The sequence below is a fragment of the Corvus hawaiiensis genome, chromosome 1 (assembly GCF_020740725.1).
Source record: "Corvus hawaiiensis isolate bCorHaw1 chromosome 1, bCorHaw1.pri.cur, whole genome shotgun sequence".
NCBI lineage: Eukaryota > Metazoa > Chordata > Aves > Passeriformes > Corvidae > Corvus > Corvus hawaiiensis.
Window position 1 is genome coordinate 33,445,600 of NC_063213.1, and position 21,638 is coordinate 33,467,237.

The 21,638-nt window shown below is 43.2% G+C and overlaps 1 protein-coding gene across 8 annotated transcripts in view; it reads right to left on the reverse strand.

Moving 5' to 3' along the window:
* The window catches only part of BMPER (BMP binding endothelial regulator), a 151,020-nt gene extending 130,715 nt beyond the window's left edge, over nucleotides 1–20,305 (reverse strand). For 3 of the 8 annotated variants that reach the window (XM_048299243.1, XM_048299273.1, XM_048299274.1), the window contains exons 1-2: nucleotides 18,984–19,368; nucleotides 18,080–18,165 (exon numbers count right to left, since the gene is read on the reverse strand). In XM_048299243.1, coding sequence (XP_048155200.1) covers nucleotides 18,080–18,165; nucleotides 18,984–19,098 — 201 coding nt within the window. In that variant the 5' untranslated portion in view covers nucleotides 19,099–19,368. Of the gene's footprint in view, nucleotides 1–18,079; nucleotides 18,166–18,983; nucleotides 19,373–19,714; nucleotides 19,802–20,223 lie in introns of those variants that run through there. The other 5 variants (XM_048299252.1, XM_048299260.1, XM_048299224.1 and 2 more) reach the window with 5 other exon arrangements.
* Between the last annotated feature and the right edge of the window lie 1,333 nt (nucleotides 20,306–21,638).

The following is a 21,638-nucleotide window of genomic DNA, read 5'->3' on the forward strand; positions in this document are numbered from 1 at the left end:
CCAGATGTCCACAGTGATGGTCTGGGGTTGTTTTTTTTTTTCCTTTCTTTTTATGTATTGAAAGTGCTTTTAGGAAGCTTGTGCTGCATTTCTGATACCCTGAGGTTATTAATTATTTATACTGAATGGGAAAAATGTTGCTTAAACTTTCATTTAACCAAAAAAAATGCTGTGGAGAGAAAAATAATAAAAGCAAGAGAGACAGATTAGGTAGAAAAACTGACTCCCATTAATGACTAATCATGAAAACATTCATTTTTTACCATTATTCATCACAGTCCGGCTGGTAATTCTGATAGGACTCCTCACCAAGAAGCTCAGGGTGTCCCCAAGTTTCTGCTAGAGAAGCCTGTGGGATCACCCATGAAAACAATAACAATTTTCAAACAACGGCAAAAGTTACCCCTGAGGAATTTGGGATGGAGCTTTCGAATACGCACATGTGACCTTAGGAGAAGAAAGAGCCATTTAAAATTAAGGAAACAAGTGTATTCAATTCACATAGACAACCTCTCCACCACAAGGCAAAGGGCAGGCTCAAACGCAGGCTCCCGCCATGTGCCGTGATCCCCATGTTCTCAGGCCATGCTGCTGGAATCTCTGCCAGGTGTTGCACACGGCCAGAGCATCCTCTCAAGTGCATAGGAAGCCACACTCACACCACAGGCCACAGGAGCAAAGGTTTGGGCCAGCACTGGTCACAGGCTCTGTCCCTCAGCAAAGCTTGGGAGCACCATGCTCCCAAGCCTGTGCCTGCACCTATGTTTACGTGCAAACAACCCCGATGCTGGGCCAACTTGAACTCAAGAACAGGTTCAGACACATGCTTGGCTCACGGTCTAGACAAATCCTGAGGCTCTTTCTGAAAATAGTACCCTTGCCTCTTTGGCACTCCTGCCTGGAACTCGCTGTCTCAGGTCCGATTTACAAACCTCCCTTCAACAGCAGAGTTGATGCAAGCAAGAGATCCCTGCTAAAACTGTGGGACTGCTGTCTTCCATGAGCATTTCTCTACCTGAGGAAGAGCCACACGATTTGGCTTCAGGGAGGAGACACCACTCCCCAAGGAGAGACGTTTGCAGACACTTTCAACCACTGTCAAGGGAGATGAGGATAAGGTCTCATTTCCCTTGTTCCCCTCCAATTATCTGCTGGGGTGTTTTTTCCTTGCAAAACAAATTTTGTGGGTACAGTAACAAAAACAGTTTAGCACACTAGATGCATTTCTAAATTCAAGGTGGAAAAAATATTTCCCTATGAAACAATGTCTGTTCTCTGCAAAATGGTAGAGTTCTCTCCATTTGCCCACATAAACCTACAAACACCAAGCCATATGCTTCACCAAGAGAGAGAAAGGTCCTGTTATTTTAAGCATGTAAAATTGTAATGGGACAACTCACAGGAGTAAAGTCAAACATATGCTTCAGTACCTTCAGCATTAGGTCGTTGCCCATGGCACAACATGACCGTGATTTCAGCATGAATTGCATTAGATACAAATGACAGTATTTTAGTTCAGCTCACAGTCTCTCTTTCCTTTCTTGAGCAGAGCACTCAGTAGCTTCCAATTTTCCCCCTCATCCCTGTAATCTGTTTATCTTACCTGGCCTCTCAGGGTGAGCAGGGAGGAGGCCACAGTTCACCCTGTGGTGATGCTCAGCCGGCATCAACCATCCCCCTTCATACTTCGAGCTCTCCCTGCTCCGTAGGAAAGATGACTAAAACAAAGGCCCTGCTGAAAGATGACACCAAATTTCACTTCAAATGGGTATTCCCCACTGCTGTGAGGAAGACATGAGTATGTGCAAGGGATTCAGGACAAATCACTCACAACCCCTCACAGACTGAACAGATTTTTTTTATTTTTTTGCTGTGCTTAATGATGTTCACCAGCACGAGGAAAGTGACCTCAGTCGCCTGCTGCAATCCCAACACTCCGACAGCAGCCATCTGCACCAGCATTTGGTGAAAAGAAAGCACCGTCTCTTCCTCCTACATTTGCTGGCTTCAATGCTAAGGCTGCAGCTGGGGTCAGGGTCCCAGAACATCAGACATTGCAGCAGCACATCCCTGCTCCAGTGAGCTTAGGGACAAGGTGGACATGGCCAGACACAATTACTGTAACTGAAGATTAAGTCAGTGAGAAAGCCAGGGCAGGATCCAGATCGTGTAGCTCTCAGTCTCCCTGTCTCCACCTCACCCTCCAAGTGCTGCTTCAGATTAGAGTTTTTCAGCTGCACAGCTATAGGCAACACTCTTTACCTCTCAGCAAAATAGCACGGCAGTCTTCTAGCAATAAGAGACAGGGTTTTCACAAGTTCCCAGCAGTTCGTACTGTTGTAAAAAATACCCATAATAATCCAGGAGCCAGATTTCAAGGAAGGGTTACGCACTGGGATTCTTGTGGGAGACACCAGCTTCACACTTCATGAGATACACACTTTTAAAATTCACATGTTTTTTCAGTGAATTTTAATTGATAGGATGATATTTCTACTTTGCCAATAAAGAATTTGCATTAATTACCAGTTACCTAAATCTGATGACAGCACCTAAGAAAAAAGTAGTCACAGGCAATACCTGTGAATTTGAAGCTCCAGGTGCAAACCTGTACCCATGCTGCTGTAAAAGGTTACATCTCACTGACCCAGCCCTGTGATTTTATGATCTACCCCTTGCTGGATGTTCTCAGCTACTCAGATCAGTCAACAAAACATTTTGGATGATCACTGCCCAACTTATTTTGAGCTAAATAAGTGATGTCGAAGACCTGGTTCAGCCTAGCCTGGTTTACCCTGATTGAAGCTGGTGGAGAATTCATTCTCCCAGAGAAGTGACGGGCAGTTGAGGGCCATAAAAGCTTCCACTGCCTGAGCTTGATCAACCAAACACAGCTGAAGTCAGCAGATGTGGGTCAGCATTGCTGCCCTGAGTGTATTAGCTCCTGGAACATGGTGGTGCCCCTCAAGTGCCATAGGATGGCTTGGAGGAGAAGTCTGCCAAGACAAATTGGTCTGAAAACACCCTAAGTAAATTCTAGTCCTAAAAATTGTTGAAGACGACACTCATGAATTATCAAGATGATTTCACAGAGGGCAAAGCAGATTACACCAAAGGTTTAAAATAAATTCTTAAATACTTTGAATTCAGCAAATTTTAGATCAAGCCATGGTGTCATGTTCTGGCTCATCTCAGAAATGAACCCAGCTCATTAAAAGAGTGCCCTAACAATATTCTGCTTCTGTTTCTTAACTAATTTCATCCCCATACTATACACTGCTGTTTATTTTCCAGCAGATATTGTCAATGAGAGAGAAACAAAGCCATTAAAACAATTAGAAAGTACATAAAAATCAAAGTATATCAAAAGCAAAGTACATCAGTTCAGAATTCCTATTTTTGATAACTATATTTTCTGTTAGAGACTGAATACTGACCAGTAGTAATTTTTCTCCTAATGTTGTGAATTACAACTTCTTTTGACATTTATTAAAGAGAGATTCATTGCCTGCCTTTTAAAAAAGTATCACTTCATCACATTTTGATAGGCTAGATCTACAAATATATTATCCAAACAATAGTTACCTGTCATTGCATCTTTATTGCCTTCTTTGTCTGAAGCCCGCTTACTCAGTCTTTACACTGGAGATTTCAGCAGTGGCAAATGCCCTAGTTTCGGGCTTCAGTCTGTTCTAAAAACTTTGAACAAAGCAGCCCTTGAGGCCTTGTACTTCTTAAAGACTTTAAAAAGCCCAATGGGCCTCCTAACTTACTCTGCAACAAGTCATATCCCATGAAGAAACTCACTTCTGTACAACACAAAAACAGGGCTAGATTAAAGAAAAGGAAAGAAAAAGAGCAGGGTCCCCTGCTGCTCTGTCTGGCCAGAATCATGTCTTTTACTGCCCATATCCTCTAAAGAAACGATGCTCTCATGATATATTACCCTAATACATCACCAAGTGACAGTTTTCTCATGATACTGTATCCTCAAAGATGTGATGCATGCCAGAAGCAGCAACAGGAGATCTCAGCTGGGGGAGAGAAAGGGGAGGGGTTTTTTATTTTCTTTCAAATGTTTAAGCTACATGTTGGGGTTTTTAATGTTATTTTGAGAGGAAGATCCCTGTCAATTGTAGCTTCATAATCTAGAAGACTCCTAGAAGTTTTGCAGTACAACTTTTAAACTGGAAAGCACCAAAAAAACAGTCTCTTCATTTAGTTGAAGCAAGTTTTGAAGTAGAACCAAAACGCTTGAGGAACAACAACCAAATAAAAATAGTAGCCCAAAAGAAAGAAGGAACGAGAGTCTGTTTTCTATTATGAAATTATTTAGGCAAAAGGCCTCCAGACACTGCTGTTTTAATGAACTTGCAAGAAAACTGAGCACTGACCCTGAATTTGTTTTCTTATGTGATTTTGCCTGTGCTACTCGGTGGTATTAGAAAATAAAAAAAGGTTATTCACAGCAGTCTGCAGAGAGAAGGCACAGCCCCCAACTTGTGAGTCAGTATAGAGAAGAGCGGGAAGAGACAAGGAAAAGGAGCATTTCGGGCAGGACTCCTTGGAGCTTTCAGGGTCTTTTGGTGCTTCTTTCAACTCACAAAGGCTCACTCATTTTTGCTGCAACTGCTGCTTGGCTGCTAGTAAAATCTTGTAGGGGCCATGGTAATCCTGGGTCATGGGCAACTCACGGCAAGTGTCATCCTCAAGCCGTCTTCATCCAGCTGCTGCCAGCAAAGGAAGGCTCAAGGTCCCAGGAGAATTAGTCAGAGAAGCTTATGACACCATAATGTTTAATTTGACACATCTCACTTCTGTGTGTTCCTACTTCATATCTACTCAAACTTCTTTGCTTCCATCAGAGACAAAGAAAGGTGGAATAAGCTTTCCTTTGTTGTGATTAATCACACTGCCAAATTAAGTAAGATTGTGACTTTCAAAACTTCAGCCAACGCTGTAGCTAATAGGAGGAAAAGCATATTCTGACTTGTGGACTAAGCAAAAGAGATATGGAAGTCATTGAGAAGAAATTAAAAGCCAAAGCTGTCAATGTCACTTTCACAGTCCTTGAGCTGACTTTGACCATATTTTGTGGCCTGGCCATGGCTTCTTTTGGGTGAGATATAACAGCCCTCAATCACAGCAGCAATCACTTAGCCACATAACAATACCACTGCAGTCAATGAAACCACCCATGAGAGCTCAGAGGTTTGAGTCAAGCTCTTCAGTGCAGACACATGCGCAATGCCCTATGCCCTGGGCAGACCGTGTTAATTAAACACTTATTTTTAAATGCTGCTCTGGAAAAAATTTGCTGTCCAAAATAAGAAACTCATCTTGCACAACCACTTTCTTCTTGAAAAATCCAGTGGTTAAAACATGTTTTTGCATAATAGTAGCCCTGCAGTGTCAGTTCTCACTTCTGAAAAGCAAATTCCCTTCTTTCTGTTTTGCACATGTACAAACAAACAGATTCTGGTATGTCCAAAGCTTGCAAATCTCAACTATAATAATACATTGAATAGAAGCCATACAAGCAGTTTTTTTCCTCAGCCTGTGTTCCCTTCACTCCTTCCTTTCCCACTTGCACTGTGGGAAGTAAAAAAAATACCTGTTTCTGACAAGTAAATCGAGCTGACATTAGAGCGAAGCTTGAAGGTGAATGGGGTATGCACAAGTCATTTGTCATCTTGACAAAGTGAGATTTGGTCACCAGTGGGACACTTGAAAGACATCTGAACAGTTGTCCTTGACCACCAGCATTTCTTACAGCTTATAAAGGGACCCATGGGACCAAGAACACAACCTGCTTTTGGAAGTGACTCCTGCAGTGGTACCTCTTGATAGATGTAAAGGCAGTGTGATATATCAGGTGCCATTAAGATCTTTGCTAGCAGGCTCTATTTACATAAGTATGGAGTGCAGATAGCATCTTGTTAACCCAATTAATGAGACTCAAATGTCAGAGAAACAGATTATGCCTGGCTCGAAGTCCACAGTGCTCTGAAGGCAGACAAAGCTGATTTCATTGTGTGGGACAGAACTGTTATCTTTGAGCAAGAACTCAGGCAGCAATCATTCTACCTGAACAGCTAGGGGAGGCAGAAAGATGATCTGAAATCCAAAAGTTTCACACTTTTAGCACAAGAAGAGCTCTTCATGATGAAAGGCGCAAGTGCCGTGTAAAATGGAGAACCTGTGGTTGAACCAAGGAAAAGTAAAAAAGTATCCACTTGAGGTCTTGGAAACTTAATTTTTTATTAACAGTACCTTCTTCTGCAATTAGACAAAGTCCTTGTTGCCAAGAAACATCCTGGTCTGGGTTGGAAGAGAAACACTGTTTCATCCAGCCTGTCCACATGGGCAGCCTGTTTTACATGGGCAATTGAAACGCAGTTCTCTACCCTAGAGAAGAGAGGGAAATTTCCTGACCGAGATGAGATCGCTAATCTCTTCATCAGTGACTCTCGACATACTGTTTTATACAATAAACTGCTGTTCTCCCTCAGCCTCCAGCTACTCAGCTCTGTGATATAGAAGCAGATGCTCCTGTCACCCAGGTCAGAGCAGTGAACCCTGAATGGCACAGCATGAGGTGCTTGGCCCCAAAACAGAGACGGGGGTTAAGGGAAAGGCCTTGTACTCAGCAACGGCTGTCAGCTCTTTGCTCAGCATGACGGCTCTAAGAAATTCCTCTTTGGAGCTGTCTTCTCAATGGAGGAGACAAGACAGTAAGCATGGGCTGCCTGGGCCAACAGCCCAAACTCAGCGCCACTCAGTGGGTTAACCTAAATCCTCTAATGGGAGCATTACCTTGTGGCCACAATCACAAGTTGGCTACAAACACAGAGGAGTCATATTAATTCTCCAGAAGATACTTCAAATCCTTCTAAACCTCTGGTTCCGGAGCCATGCCTAGCTTTCCTGAAGTCACATCATATCCCCATCCTCTTCCACCAGCAGTTTTTGTGCCCCCTGAACAGGCTGGAGCTGCCTACTCACCTCTCCAGATGGCTGTCTTCCAGGAAACTCCCTTTCCTGGTACATGATTTGCTTCCTTTTCCCCTTTTTTGGCTCCTTCCTTTGTATGTTTCTGTACGTGGACTGGCTTAATTATTTCAAAAAAAACCCAATGATATCAAAGATACTCCTTTTATACTAAAATGATTATACACAGTTTTAGGCAGCATATATGTACCCTTCACGTAACAACAAGTGCATTAAACCATTCAAATTTCTTACTACCATAGCCTCAAGCTCTAGATATTTTATAAATTTCATCTTCAGATTGATTTTTGGGTCAAATGATTTTTGCTTGAGGATTGAAAACCTTGCCAAGTTAAACTGAACATATACAGACATTTTCCCAGAAGCCATACAAATTGCAGACTTCTTCAGTTTCCTCTGCATTTTCATGTTAAACGAGTTCTGGTTCAGTATCAGTGCACTCTGCTGCATCTTAAATGTCCACATCAACAATTTCCTCCAGAAATGCTTCATGTCCATAGATCATGGACAGATTATGCCTCAAATATGCATCTGTTAAAAAGGTTTCTTACACTACCAGACCCTCAACATTTTAAGGTGTAGCAATTTTAATTTTCCAGCATTTTTTATCCACTGTACTTACAAACAACCCAACCACCTACCCTTGGTTTACAGGCTAAAGACTTTGCATGCTTTGCATTCTACCTGCCAAAATAACTTTATTCATTTATTTGAATCAAAAGGATTTTCCAGATTGAATCACAAGTCTAGCTGTCCCCAGGACTGTTGGGGTAGAAGGGTAAAGTGCTACATATAAAAATTATCATCTGTGCAGTGTCATATACAGAAAAAAGAATGTTCTCTGTCACAAGCAAATGATCAACAGCCTCCCTGTAGCAGGAAAGCCTTCTGCTCTTATCAGTATTTTAGGTCTTACAGGCAATCCTTCAGCTAATAGCCTTATCTCAAAGCCAGCCAGCCACCCTGCCTGGCTCCTTCCTGCCCCAATGGTTTCTAGGTGACACAACCTCGAGATGTTTCACTAACTGGCACAATCAGATCATAATCACTATGCAGCCCTAGAGCAGTCATTAATCAGCTCTTCTCCATCTCTCCCAAACCATGCCTCAACTGGTCATCTAGACATAAAAAAGAACAAGGAGACCATCTCAGGACAACCAAGGTTTGTTACTCTTCATCCACTAATAAATCCTAAGACAAAACAGAAAAACAAATGCAAATGTATGACTCTAGCTGGCCATCAGAATACATTCTGAGGATTCCAAGCCTTGGGGAAACTCCCATTTCCTATTGAAGCCACTTAATATAACTGAATATAAACATGTCAGGAGCAGTTAAAAAACAAACAACAAACAAACAAACAAACACCCCCCCAAAAAAAACCAAACAAACAAATAAAAAATACTAAAAAAACCACCCCACACCCAAACAAGAAAACACAATCCAAAATACATAGACTTCTAGCCTATGAGCTGTCAGAAATCTGATTTTCCTGGCCAGGGCTGTACAACACATTTGCTTGCATTGCCCTGGTTATGGAGAAGTGCAAGGTGCTGCTGCCATGCCTCAAGCAAGATCTTTAGCCATGAAAGAGGAGATGAGCCACACCATGGCTGTCTGGGGAAAGGGGACAGCTGATCCTGCAGTCAGCAGAGGAGCCTGGGGTTACACTTAGCACACTTGAGCTGCCCAGGGCTGAGCTATACCTGGTTTTCAGTGTGAAGTAGAAATGGCAGTCTTCGACTTCTCAAGTCTTACAGGAAGTTTCAATACTGCATGCTGAGGCTTACACATACTTTAGGCTGCATTGCTACCAGGTGACTCACTGTAGATGCATGGTGTGAACTAGATCGACTCTGGAGCAAAATGCAGTGCAACCAGGTCAGCAGAGATCTGAGGCAGAGTTAAAGAGGGCCTCATTCAACCTCTAATACTGAAGCTTCATGCAAAGGTTTACTTAAAACAGGGACTCAAAAAAACTGGGACTGCAATTTGTCAGGGAAAACATCAGGTCTTTGGCACCATTTTTTCTACATGGCATTTTATCACGTTCCCATCCTTAGTGCTCACAAGAACAAATCTATCCCAACTCTAATGCTGTTTCACACTACTGCCTTTTCCCATAGCACTTCACAGCACACCTGTACAATGCTTCCATCTCTGAAAAATCTGGCATACAATACAGAAAATGAAAACTATAGCCAAGAGGTTGATGTGTAGAACAGACGACAAAACAAGTAAAAAGGATGAAAATCATAGACAATGCATGAATATCCATTGTTTTCTCAGTGAGGTGGTGGTACACAGTCCTACTTTATCACCCGATTATGGACAACTATCTAGAGCAAGTGGATTCTAGACAGAGGGAAAATGTAAAAAACAAAAAAAACAGGGAAAAAGTCTAATAAATAAATGGGAGAGACAGACAAAAAGTATATGAAATTCAAGTGTCAGCAGACAAGGTCTGACGGGATGAGATCGACGCTGTACTTGGACCCAGAGCTCAGCACTTGATTCACTTGGATGCAAAACGCTGCACAGAGCTCTATCAGCCAAACAATCGGACTAGGAATTTTTTAGCTGCAGCTTAATGCATAAGATGAAGAGGCCAAGAGGCCTCAGAGGAAGCAATCACAGCAGTTATTAGGTACACTGTGAGCAAGTACCATTATGATAGTCATTTTAATAGTAGTAATACAGGTAAAAGCTTTTATGTAGTAACTGGGTTTTTTTCTTCACAATGGCCTTTTATTTGACCATAAGCTCAATATAAAAAGGTTGCATTTTCATTTGATTTTTTGGTTGTTTTTTAATATTTTTCTTCCCTCAAAATTTTCTATTAAAACATGATGGGGAAATAAAACCAGATATTTGGTGGGGAAAAAAAATTCTATTTTTATACAGCAGCACAAACCAGAACAGCAGAAGTACTGACACTGTGAGCCATTCACTTATAGAACCATAATTTTTAAAAAGACCATTAACAACTCAATGGAAGAAACTTGAAAGCTAATAAAAACTATATACAGGTAACCGTATGCTTTTAAAATGCCATTTTGATACTGGACCAGCTCTTTAATGATGTTTTTCTTATTGGCAATAAAAAAGTGTCCTAACTTAGACTGATCCATTTTGCACTTATTGTAGACGCATTCCAAAGACATTTGCAAGTTATATTACATTTTTCCATTTATTTTACGGCACTTTTGTGCCCTTCATACTTTTCCATGTATTATTTATACATATTCTTTTGTATTTGAGTTATCTGATCCTTTAATTACACAAAAGAGAATCTCTTTTTCATACTTGATGGATTGGATCTTCATCATCGTTATAGTGACATATCACCAGCTCTCTTCCAGAAGGGTTTTGCCAAGACCTATAATCAGTTCAGCACTGTGTGCATATGTATATTTGCTCAGTGCAGCTGACTATGTTAGAAATGTGCAAGTAGTGAACTCTTCACTATCCCATGTGGTCTGAGAACAACATGAAATAGCTTCTTCCAGCCTGCAGATTTCCAGAAAGGCTTCATCGTAAGCTGTTACACATGACTGTGTACCACATCCCCAGACTAATTGTCACGACAAAGCAGAGTGATCTGAAGGCCAACATACCTGTGCAGGGATGTGCCACAGTTGGATATGAAGTGCAGAAAGTGGACATCAAAAGGTGCACGGATGGTACAGACACAACAAAGAGCTATACAATCCATGCTCATTCCCCAGAGGAGGAAATCACATGAGATATCACATGTGGTACTAGTTGACCAGGGTGGGCAAACCTGTATATGGGACTAAACTGACTCAAACATTCCTCAAAACTGCTGATGGAAACCTTGAGGAGCAAGCCAGAGCAACCATCCCCTACCACAGAGAGTTTGTGTTTCAGTCTCAGGCAGGTCAAAGTCTTGTCTTACAGGTGTTTTGCATGAATTAAGAGCAAGTACAGCTGAACCTACCAGAATCATCATTCAGAAGAGCCTACCAAAGCAATCACAAACCACCTCTGGGTCTTGATCCAAGTCACTTCTCTCTTGCAAGACCTCCTTCATATATACATATTCATAGATACATTTCTTTAGTTTATATGACAAAGCACATATGAGACACCCTGCTGCACCAGACATGGCGTTATGTCTGGTTTTTGTTCTCAGGGTTTGTTTTTTGGGGTGGGGGGTGTTGGGTTTTTTCATTTAAGAGATGGCATATACATCTGTAATTGGGAAAAAAAATAATAAAACTTTCATCATGTTGGAGCATGTTTGCATTTCAGGAGCCCTTCATGCACCGATCAAAAAAACATTTTCTTTTGGAGTAATATGGGGGTGAAAACTATCAGTACACTACTGAATCATAGGCTTTTTTGTCTCTCTGTTTATTATTTCTGTGGGTAAAGAGAAAGCTGATTGTATTATACAGTAATAAAGACCAAGAATATTTAAATTGAAAGAAGATGCAGTCTTGGTAGACTCTGTAGCCGATGTATGCAAACTACTGAAATTGAATTAAATAAAATAGGTATGAAAGAATTGTTTGATGATTTTTTTTTTGTTGTTGTTTTTTAATATGCACTACTCCACTAAAAGTCATCTGGGCCACATTATACCTTGATGCAACAACAATTGAATCCTCATGTACTAAAACACTGCCATCTTCACTGAACATGTGTCAAACACTTGCTCTCAGGCTAGCTACGTGCTTTTAACTTGTGCACTGTGCCACAGAAATCAGCTATGCTAGAGGTAAAGAACCCCAGCACATCAAGTAGCTGTTTTGCTTTAGTCTGCAATGAGGACATGTTTTTTTAGGATTGGGCTTCTTTTTGATTGGGGGTGTGTGTGTGCAGGGGGAACAAACGTAATATTCCTTCTGTTTTTTGGTTTGCTTGCACTTGGTTTCACCAATTTATTAGTTCAAGCTAGGCAGAACACTATGTCTTATAATGACAAATTTAACATAATTTTTTATGAGCAAAGGTCAAATTCTACACTGATCATTTGGATTTAAAAGCGGAAATTTAAACTACAGAATTATGTTTCATGCTGAATAAAACTTACAGCAGTCAAAGCTCTGATTTTTAGTTTCCTGAGCTCCTGTCTCCAAACTTTTCTCAGATTTCCAACACTTAGTTATCCTTTCTGGCTCACATTTATTTCCTTCTGTACTGGATTTAGGTGATAAAGGGTTGAGACATATGATTACCACTCCTCAGGTGCAATTGACAAGTTTGAGGCACAAGCATGAGGGAAGGGGGGAGGAAAAAAGGTGGGGGAAATGGCTCTGGTTTAGATGTGGTTTGTCAAGATCACTACTGGCTTTTATCAGCTGTTTCTTGACACAACTCACTTTGTTCTAAACTATGGTGGGGGAAAAAAGATAATAAAAGACCTTTTCTCCCCACAAAAACCATACAAAAACTAAAATCATTCATTCTCTTCAAAAACATTCAGAAAGCCCTTGCAATGTCAAGGCCATCGTTAGCTGAGGTGCACTTATCTATTTCCTTGCACTTCCTCACTTCTACCCTGTTCCTTTCAGCTGGCATTTTTGGTACGTTCCTTTTGAAACTACATACAGCACTGGCCAATGGATACATTATTCTTGGATCTCTGCTTGCTTCTGGCGAGGTGTTCAGGGTCCATGGAGATGATGACAAATGAGCATGAAATGACATGGCTCTCCACACCACCACTGGCACCACCACCTGTCATCGTTGTCACTGCTGAGCTCATCTCACCTTCAAAAAACTCAGCACTCAGAACTTTAACTCAGGCTAAGTTAATTCTGTGGTCTTTTTACATTCTCGCCCTATAACTATGCACAGGTTCTCATTTCACCTATTTCCGATGGACTGCAGCATTTTTATGTCTTTTCCACGTGTATGTTGAAGCATGTATTTTCTTGAAAGCAAATGCCATAATATCAGTTGTGAGCCTACTTCTATTTTGAGTGTTAGATACCTTCCAGCCAAAAAGCTGTACCAACAAAAACTCTGCTGCATTTGATCATTTACTGTACTTATACCAGAGCTGAACTTAAATATTCCATGCCTGTTTTAAATGCTGACACTCATATAAAAGAAATCTAATCAAAAATTCCCTCAAAAGTCTGTTAATAGCATTTTCCCCCTAACATTTCAAAATCCTCACTATACAGAAAGTCCCAAACTTACCAATATGTGCTTATGAAGTCTTGTTTGATGCTACTGACAGAAATTTCCTTATGCCTCCACTACCTTCAGCCCAAAACTTTCACATATAAAAGAGAAAGATCTGAAATTGTCATACACAGTATGTTTGGGCTCCTCAAACTGCACAAGATGTGCAAAGTGCTCCTATGAATTAGAAAAAAAAAAAATCATTTTTCCACAGATGTGGGAAGATAATTTTAGAAGATAATTTTTGTATTAGGTAATGTAGCTATAATTGCTTGCAGTCTTAAAGCATTTAATAATTGGAATAAATTTCTCAAATTGAATCAATACAACTCCATTATGAATACCATCAAGATTATGTATTTTTACCTATAATCATCATTACCAATTCAGACTAGTTTTTTAAAACACAAGTACTTTTCAGTCAGCTTCATAATCCACAGTTTCACTACTTTGATTTTCAGAAGCCAACAAGACTTAAAGACATTTTTACCATTGACCATTAAGCATGGCATAATGTTACAATCATATGGTTTCTAACTTTTTTTTTGTACTATCAGGGGCCACACCATTATCTGAAATAATAGGTTCCCTTTTTTTGACAACAATTTTTCTTCATAGGGTTGGTTAACTTACTGCCCATCACAGTCCGCATTTCCTTTCAGTGCTTACCTTCATCTGATACAGAACTTGCTGCAGCTCAGAGCATTTCCCATCCTTTCATCAGAAAAGTCTTTAGCTATAAACACAGTTGCAATGGGATGCTCAGCCATGGCACGATCAGAATAACAATTTTCCAGTGCAACTTCTGTTTTACCCATCAGCTCTAAGTACTTTCTCCAGTGTCTGTGTTTAACAGCACGTAAGGTGAATGCATCTGAAAGCAGGTGCTTTCAGTTGCCTTCAGCCTTCTTAGCCCTTTTCCAGTATCTCAAATCCTATGGAAAGCAAGGTAGGATGTTAGCTTTCCAGAGACAGTGCATCTCCTCAGAGATGCAGAGCCACAAGACATTCAGAGTGGAAGTGGGCAGAACACTGTAGAGCACTCTGGCTCTAACAGCATTTTGCAGATAGCAACAGCAAGTCATAAAGCATACTTCCCTGAGGATGCAACACTTCCCCAAAGCTCTGGATCATGAAGACAGCTTTAATTTGCCTTTTGCCCATCCACACCTCAGAAGAAGCTCAGCAGAGCAGACATACCAAAAACTTGATATCTGTGCAGCCTGCCTGTTGTCAGAGAGACACAAAAGAAAATGAGTATGTTCAATTGTGACTGTATCACCCACATCCACTTATAGAGTGGAAGTGCGTGAAGTGAAAAGAGATATCTTTGTAGTCAAACCATTAGACCAGGAGTTAGGAGACCTGAGCTTTCATCACAGTCCTACAAAAAATTCCTTGTGGATAAACCACATTCTCTTCTTTGACTTTGATGTTTTTCTCTAAAAGGACAAAAACAAAATGGCCATTTGTTGCAGTCAGCTGTAATTAATGGCAAGTTATTTGGAGATCAAATACACTCATGTTTACGCCATTGCTAAAGTGTGGCAATTGCAAAAGCTCACATTGAAACTATTGTCTTAGAGATATTAAAAATGACCATTTCTTATGGCATTATTAAGACCATTAAGAGAGACATATAAATTATGTATTTGGGACCTTGAGATTTTACCCATAGTGGCTTATTCAGCTGGTAGTTCTTGCACGCAGAGCACTACAGTGTTTATGTTCACACACACCTACACGCCCTTAGTCTTACCCATTTCCTTTTATTAATATAAGGGAAGCATCAGAGTTGTTCCATGCACAAACACATTTCATTTTGACAAGTAGGGACATCCAAGGCAGAGCTATCCCAGTGTGGGTGCAGTGCCTTTTTATTAGAAAGCATTACCAATAGTTCAGAAGTGAATGGCTTACTACGCACCATATATGAAACCTCCAGCACATGACCCTCTGTGCGAACTCCTGTATCACCACAACTTCTCTTTCCACACGTTGGAGCTAGTGCTCAAGCATGAGCAAATCTGGTTCGGTAGCTAAAGTTGGCTATCTCTAGGAGATCCCCACCAATGTCCCTCTTGTATTCAAGGTTCAAGGGTTTGTGGTCCCAAAAACTCTAAAACAAGAGCTAGAAGCTTCCACCAAAGCACTGTCCACACACAGGAGTCTGCGCTCCATCTGCATTGTTTCTGCTCACATTCCTACCATGAAGATCAGTCTACCCTGTCTCTGCTAACCAATGAGAAAAGACAACTTTTGGTTTTGGTCTTCCTACCAAGAGCTTCCAGTGGTGTAAAAGGAATTGATTTTGTAATTGCCCTTTGAAGTCTTCATTTCATTATTGCAATTTACTCATAATCCATGAGTTTCCAACATTTACCACATTTGCTCCTACAGTACTACCTGTAGCTTTACCCTCCAAAATGATTCAGCCTGTTAAGAGAAAGCCAGAGACCATTTTGCTTATGCTGCCTCTCTCTTTCCCCCTTGCTAGGATGCATCTGCATGCTCCACAGGACAGTCTGCAAAGTTCTGTCAAACACTTGATGATTCAGTTCTGTGTCCTCTCATTTGTGAGATGGGCAAAGTCCTGGAAGGGAGCTAATGGAATCATAGAATGGTTTGGATTAGAAGGACCCGGAAGATCACCTAGTTTCAAACACCCCACCATGGACAGGGATGCCACTCACTAGACCAGGTTGTTCAGGACCCCATCAAACCTGGCCTTAGACACTGTCAGGGGTGAGGCATCCAGAGTTATTTAGATATTCCTCTTCATCCCAGAGCTTCATATTTCCACAACTTGTGTTGTTATTTATGGCAGCCTGTGTTCATGGAAATGCATCACCACTAAGGAAGACATGCCATAATCCAATCTGCAATTTCAGCTACTCACTTGACTGGTGTTTTTAATACAGGTGCCCTCTGTTGAATTTTCTGTCCTCTCTTAAACAGCAGTTGCTTCCTTTCTATAACAGCTGACCAAGCTCTCTTTTTAATTGCTCACTTCTTACAGTATGAACATCAACCAGCAGGTTTGCCCTTGAAGAGAATGATCACACTTCCAGAGAAAGTTCCTCACTGAATTGTTACTAAACAATCAATGTTTCTAGCTGAATGTAAGGCAATCTGATTTTCTCTCCCCTCCTGGTCACAAATCACCCCATTGTTTCTTTTGTTTCTGCTCTCCCCAGACCTCTTAAAATTGATCTTTTCCCTTGTGGCAGATCTAAACAAAGATTTCAGCAACAGGCTGTCCAATAAGTCAAATGCTTTGGGTGTTGCATAGTGTTAAAGCCAGTATCTCGAAAGTGGTTTCCTTCTCATCTACCAAGCCTCCCAGCTTCCAACTCAAGAAACAGAGATTGCATTTATCCTTTAGCAGAAATAAAAGAGTGTAGCCAGGGCAGGTAACTGCAGTAACTCACTAGGCATCTGTGAGCTTAATAAAATGTAGTGTTCTCCTGGCACAGAAAGGAGCCAAATGCCCTCAGTTGCCATTTCACTAAAGTAAGCCCTGCAAACCACAGGGATTTAGAGTTCTTACATCCAAAGCTTTTTGCAGTTCTTCATGCTTGCACACTAAAAGGGTGCTCATTGATTTAATAAAGCAAGGTCTAGGGAGATCTATAAATACAAGTGTTTTACCCTCATGCATTATTGCCCTGATGCCCAAGACTGAACTTCTGGTCCTTCACAGATAAATTGCTTCCTTGCTGGTTAACACTAGCTTCCATTAACTAAAGTGGTGGCAGACGTATTTGGGAAGGTGATCCATGATAAAACACAGCTTCATCTCTTTTTTTGTTTTCCCTCATCCCATGCTTCTCTTTTTCCCATCCAATCCTACTCAGAAGAAATCAATAATGTATTCTTTATCAATTTTACCTAAAAAGTTATCAATGAGTCTCACTTAAAACCTACTGAACTCAGTGCAGCGACAGGTATCAACCTCGAGGGGCTCAGGATGATCTTGGTCCTACAGTTGCCAAAATTGCCTTCTAAAAGGTAGTCTGAAAAAATTTTTTACATCTTTTATAGACTTATAATAATAATAGCAATAATAATAGGGGGAGAGGGTGTGTTGATATTTCAATCCTAAAGCAGAACACATTCTGTACATTCAGCTACTCTGTAAATTCCAAAATGTAAAACATAGAGCTTTCTAGCCTATATTTTTCTTTGCATTCAACAGCAAATTAAGGTTTATGGCTTTCTTTTAATAATATCATAGGAAGTTTTATTTAGAATGACTGTTTTACAATAACTCCTAAGCCTTGGCTTGTCCAACTGAACTGCTCCCAAAAATGCTTAACTCCGAAGCAGAACAACAAGGAAGCAGAATGTTTCTCCCCAAAATGTGTATCAGCTAGCAACACCGTTAACCACTGAACTCCCAGCACAGCAGGCAAAGCACTCTGATGAAAGCATCCCTTGTGCTTTCACTGTCACGTTATTACAGCACACACGGTCTCGTTGCTGCCTTCACCTTGCACCCTTGTGGAGTTCCTCACTCATTGGGATTGCGACAGGGAGCACGTGGGAGCTCAAAGCAGCAGTGTTTCCAAACCTTACCTTTCCTTCCCTTGGCTGAGCTACAACCAAAGACTTCTGGGTGCACCCCCAACTCTGTGAAAGCAGTTCTCCCCCCAAATTTACATGGTAAACATGGTTTTACAGTGCCTGAAATAGTCATGTACAACTTTGTGCCCAGGCTTTAAAGTCAAAGAAATGATTGCCAGATCATGTATTGGGTTACTTTCCATTAGCTCAGCTCTGAGATAACCTTGTGTTACATAAAGGCAACAGAGTCACCCAAGATTTGATTATGTGGAACATTCCCCACTCTGTGCAGTCACATTTAGTACACGTCTGAGTGTTCTTACTAGCTGAAACACACACTTACCAGGCAAATACACATTATACAAGGGTTGTCTGTGATAAAAGGTATCTGCAGAATTTCCCCTTCATTTTCACATTTTGCAACCGATCCTGAAATAGAAATCAAAATTTTAAAATACTAGCATATTTCATTTCACCCTGACAGCTTTGGAAACTGTCCTCACCACACTCACGTTTAACCCTTGCTCCATTCCTAGCTCTCGATTTTGAATCCTGCCTTAATTTGCCCAGTTTAATCAGGCAAGGATGTTCAGTGCTTCTGCAAGATTCTAAAGAGAACAGGAAAATGAGTGGCCTTTTATTGCTGCACAAACCTAGACTTTCTTTGTGCCCCAGTTATAGCAAAGAAGGACGCTTTTTCTTCTCTCAGATGACGTGTGGAGAATAACGAGTACTCCATGCAAAGCAGGATACGTCTATAACGATAGATCCAGAGCTCACTGGAATCAGCAGAAAGCTGTCCATTGCCCTCTGAGGACTTGGACCAGGAGCACAGCACAAGACCTAAACCAAGCATCCTTTCAATGCACGGCAACCACTTGGTAAATGAGTCAAAATTAGCAGGCTGACTGTCAAACGGAATCAAATTAGGAAACCCTTTACGGCCCTAGTGCTGATTAGCCGGTATTCTGTCATGTTGGAAACACTCCTCAAAGTCTAATGGCTCCTCGCTTGCGCTAGAATTTGATTCAGCGTTTCCCTCCACGCCCCAGATTTCAGGAAAATAAAACCCTCGAGGGGAAACAGGCAGAATGGGGAGGGGGGAGAGAAGGAACAAGAAAACCTTTTCTGGGGGGAGAGAGGCACGGTTCCTGTGCTCACCCGCCCCAATCCACGCGGTTACACCTCGGGCCGCCCTTCCCGCGCAGTGCCACCCGGCGCAGGTGGGCCCCGCGCCCCCGCCGTACCTGTGAGCAGGGAGGAGGCCGGCGCCCCGGGCAGGCACAGGACGCCCAGCAGGACGGCGGCGGAGGCCGGGGAGAGGCGCGGGGCCGTCGGCCAGCCCCTACCGAGCCGCGGCATCGTCCCGGGGGTGCCGCTGCCCACCCGCCGGCTGCGGGGCAGCGTCCGGGACGCGCCGTCGGGTGGCGGAGCCCGCCCACCCCCGGCACGCCCGCCCCAGCACCGACCCCCGGCGCCGGGCAGCGGCGGGGGGGTGGGGAGCAGGACGGGAGACCGCGGCCCGCCGGGGAGTCCCACCCCACGGCGGCACCGGGGGAGGGGACTGTGGGTGCGGGGAAAGCAGCTGTCAGCGCCTGCCCCTCGGCCCCGCACCCCCTCTTTCCATCACCCCCCTCCCCTGCCCGCATCCCTTCTTATACCTTCCTCTCCCCATAGTCCCTCCTCCGGCACCCCCCGGCCCCCATGCCTCCCTCCCCCCCGGCGCACACACGCACAGACAGGCTGCCAGCCCCAGACCCCGTTTCCCTGCCGGGAGATGCCCGGCCACTCCCTCCCTGGCCCCTCCGAGCACCGCCCGGCCCGGCAGCGGCGTCGGGGGGCTGCGCCCGCGGCCGCTCGGCGGGAGGGGCGGGGGAAAGGGAGAGGATCGAGAAGAGGAGGAAAGAAGAAGAGGAGGAAAAGGTAAAAGAGGAGTAGCAGGGGAGGAAACGTGGATCCTCGGACAGGGCCGGGGTACCTGGGCAGAGCGCGGCGGCGCCGGCTCCCTCCGGCGGGCTCGTCCCCGGCTTGTGTCAGTGCCCTGCGTGCTGCCGGCAGGTTTTGCCAGCCGCCAGAGAGCGGGGAGAGGGAAGGAGGGAAAGAAGGAAGGAAGGAAGGGAGGGAGCGAGGTGTCGGAGGCTGTCCTCCGGGAGCTCCGCGGCGGGGCTCCGCTCCCCGGCTGCCCTCCCGGCCGGGGCCGCCGAGCTCCCCTGGTCTCCCTATCCCGCCGCAGCCGCAGCCGGCCGCTCCCCGGGGCCGCTGCCCCCCTAAGGGGCTCCCTCCAGCCCTCCCCGCCCGGTCCGGGGCTGCCTCTCCCCCTCGGGGCGCCCGGGGCTCGGCACGGCTTGGGCTCGGCCGAGGGGCTGGGGAGCAGCCGGGGGCCAGCTCCCGGGGCCGCGCTGTCCCTCCCCGAGCCCGGCCCGCCGAGAGGGTCCCTCGGCCCGTCTCTTCCCGGTGTAGCCTTTGCATCTCCTCCTTAACACTTGCCATTTGCGGGTCCACGCTTTGCTATCCCAGGTGTAAACACGGGCAATGTTCACCGACTCCCAGCTTTTGCGCTCACGAGTAGGCGCGGGGTCTGGACGGGATGACACTTGTGGCGTGAGGCAGGAGGCTCTTCTGTGACAGATCTTCCCGAGCCTGTCTTACAAATCGATTTCTTTCAAACTGTGATGTTTCATTTGGGGAAATGAACACTCTCTGAAATAAACTGATCTGACAACAAGCTGAAAAATGCTTTCACATTTCTAATTTCTAAAGCATTTCACGTTCTTAATTTATTTCTTTGGGGGCTGCATGTGAGCTGCGGTTTCCAAAATGCTTACAAGTAATGGCAAATCAGGTGCATGGCAGGCTACTGTATACAGCACTGCTTCAAATACAATTTACTGCCCAGTAAGATGCAAGACAATTAGATTTGCAAGTTCATTTTGAGAGTAAAACCCAAAAGCCAAGACCTCTGAAAGTCTACACCTTTGTTCTAAAAGCCAAGATACGTACACCTCACTTCCAACAGAACTTTTCACGTACCTTTAGGGTAGAAAGCAAAAGTCCTAAAACAGCTGAAATTGCACCTATGGGAGGGACTACAGAAAACTGATACCAATCACCTTCTGGACATCAGTAGCAAAATCCCTCTCCCTGAGAAAGGGAAACCTGCTTTTTTCTTCCAGCCTCAGTCTGTATAGGTTGAAGTTGCGTAGGAACATAGAATGGGTGAGATGCCATTAAAAGGATTTTATATTCCCTAAAAATACAAGTGAGATCCGAAACTTTCTCCATGCTGTGTAGAATGTGTTATAAGCTCAGTATATAAATATAATGCATGTATCCCGGGTTTGTTTTGGTTTTTTTCTGGGAAATGTCATTTTCACATTTCCATGCATTTTAAACAAAGATAAGCCTGTAGAGGTACATATTATTATTCACTACTCCAGAATAGATTCTCACACATCCAAATGCTTTTTCATACTTCTCTATCTGTAATCAGGGGTTACACTTCCCTTTTCTAATTACAGTGCAGCCACAACCCTTCTAAAGCAACAGCCATAGGAAAAATAAATCTACCCTAATAATTTCTTAAGTGACAACTACCACAGGAGAGCACTTATATTATCGACTGCATCAAATCTTCTCTTTATGCTGGTCTAAAATTCATTAAATATTAACATCACCCAGTGTGAGAAACATACAAATCACAATGAGGGCATCAAATAACAATCCAGGCATCCAAGTAACAGCAGGGAACTTGCTAAAATAGTCTGGAAAATGCAAAGAGGAAAGTTCTTTATAAAATGAAGACAAGAGGCGACAACAGCTGAGCATCACACTCAATTCCTGCCATAATTCACTCACTTAAGACAAATACTTCATGAAATCATACCTAAGGCAGGGCAGTCGCA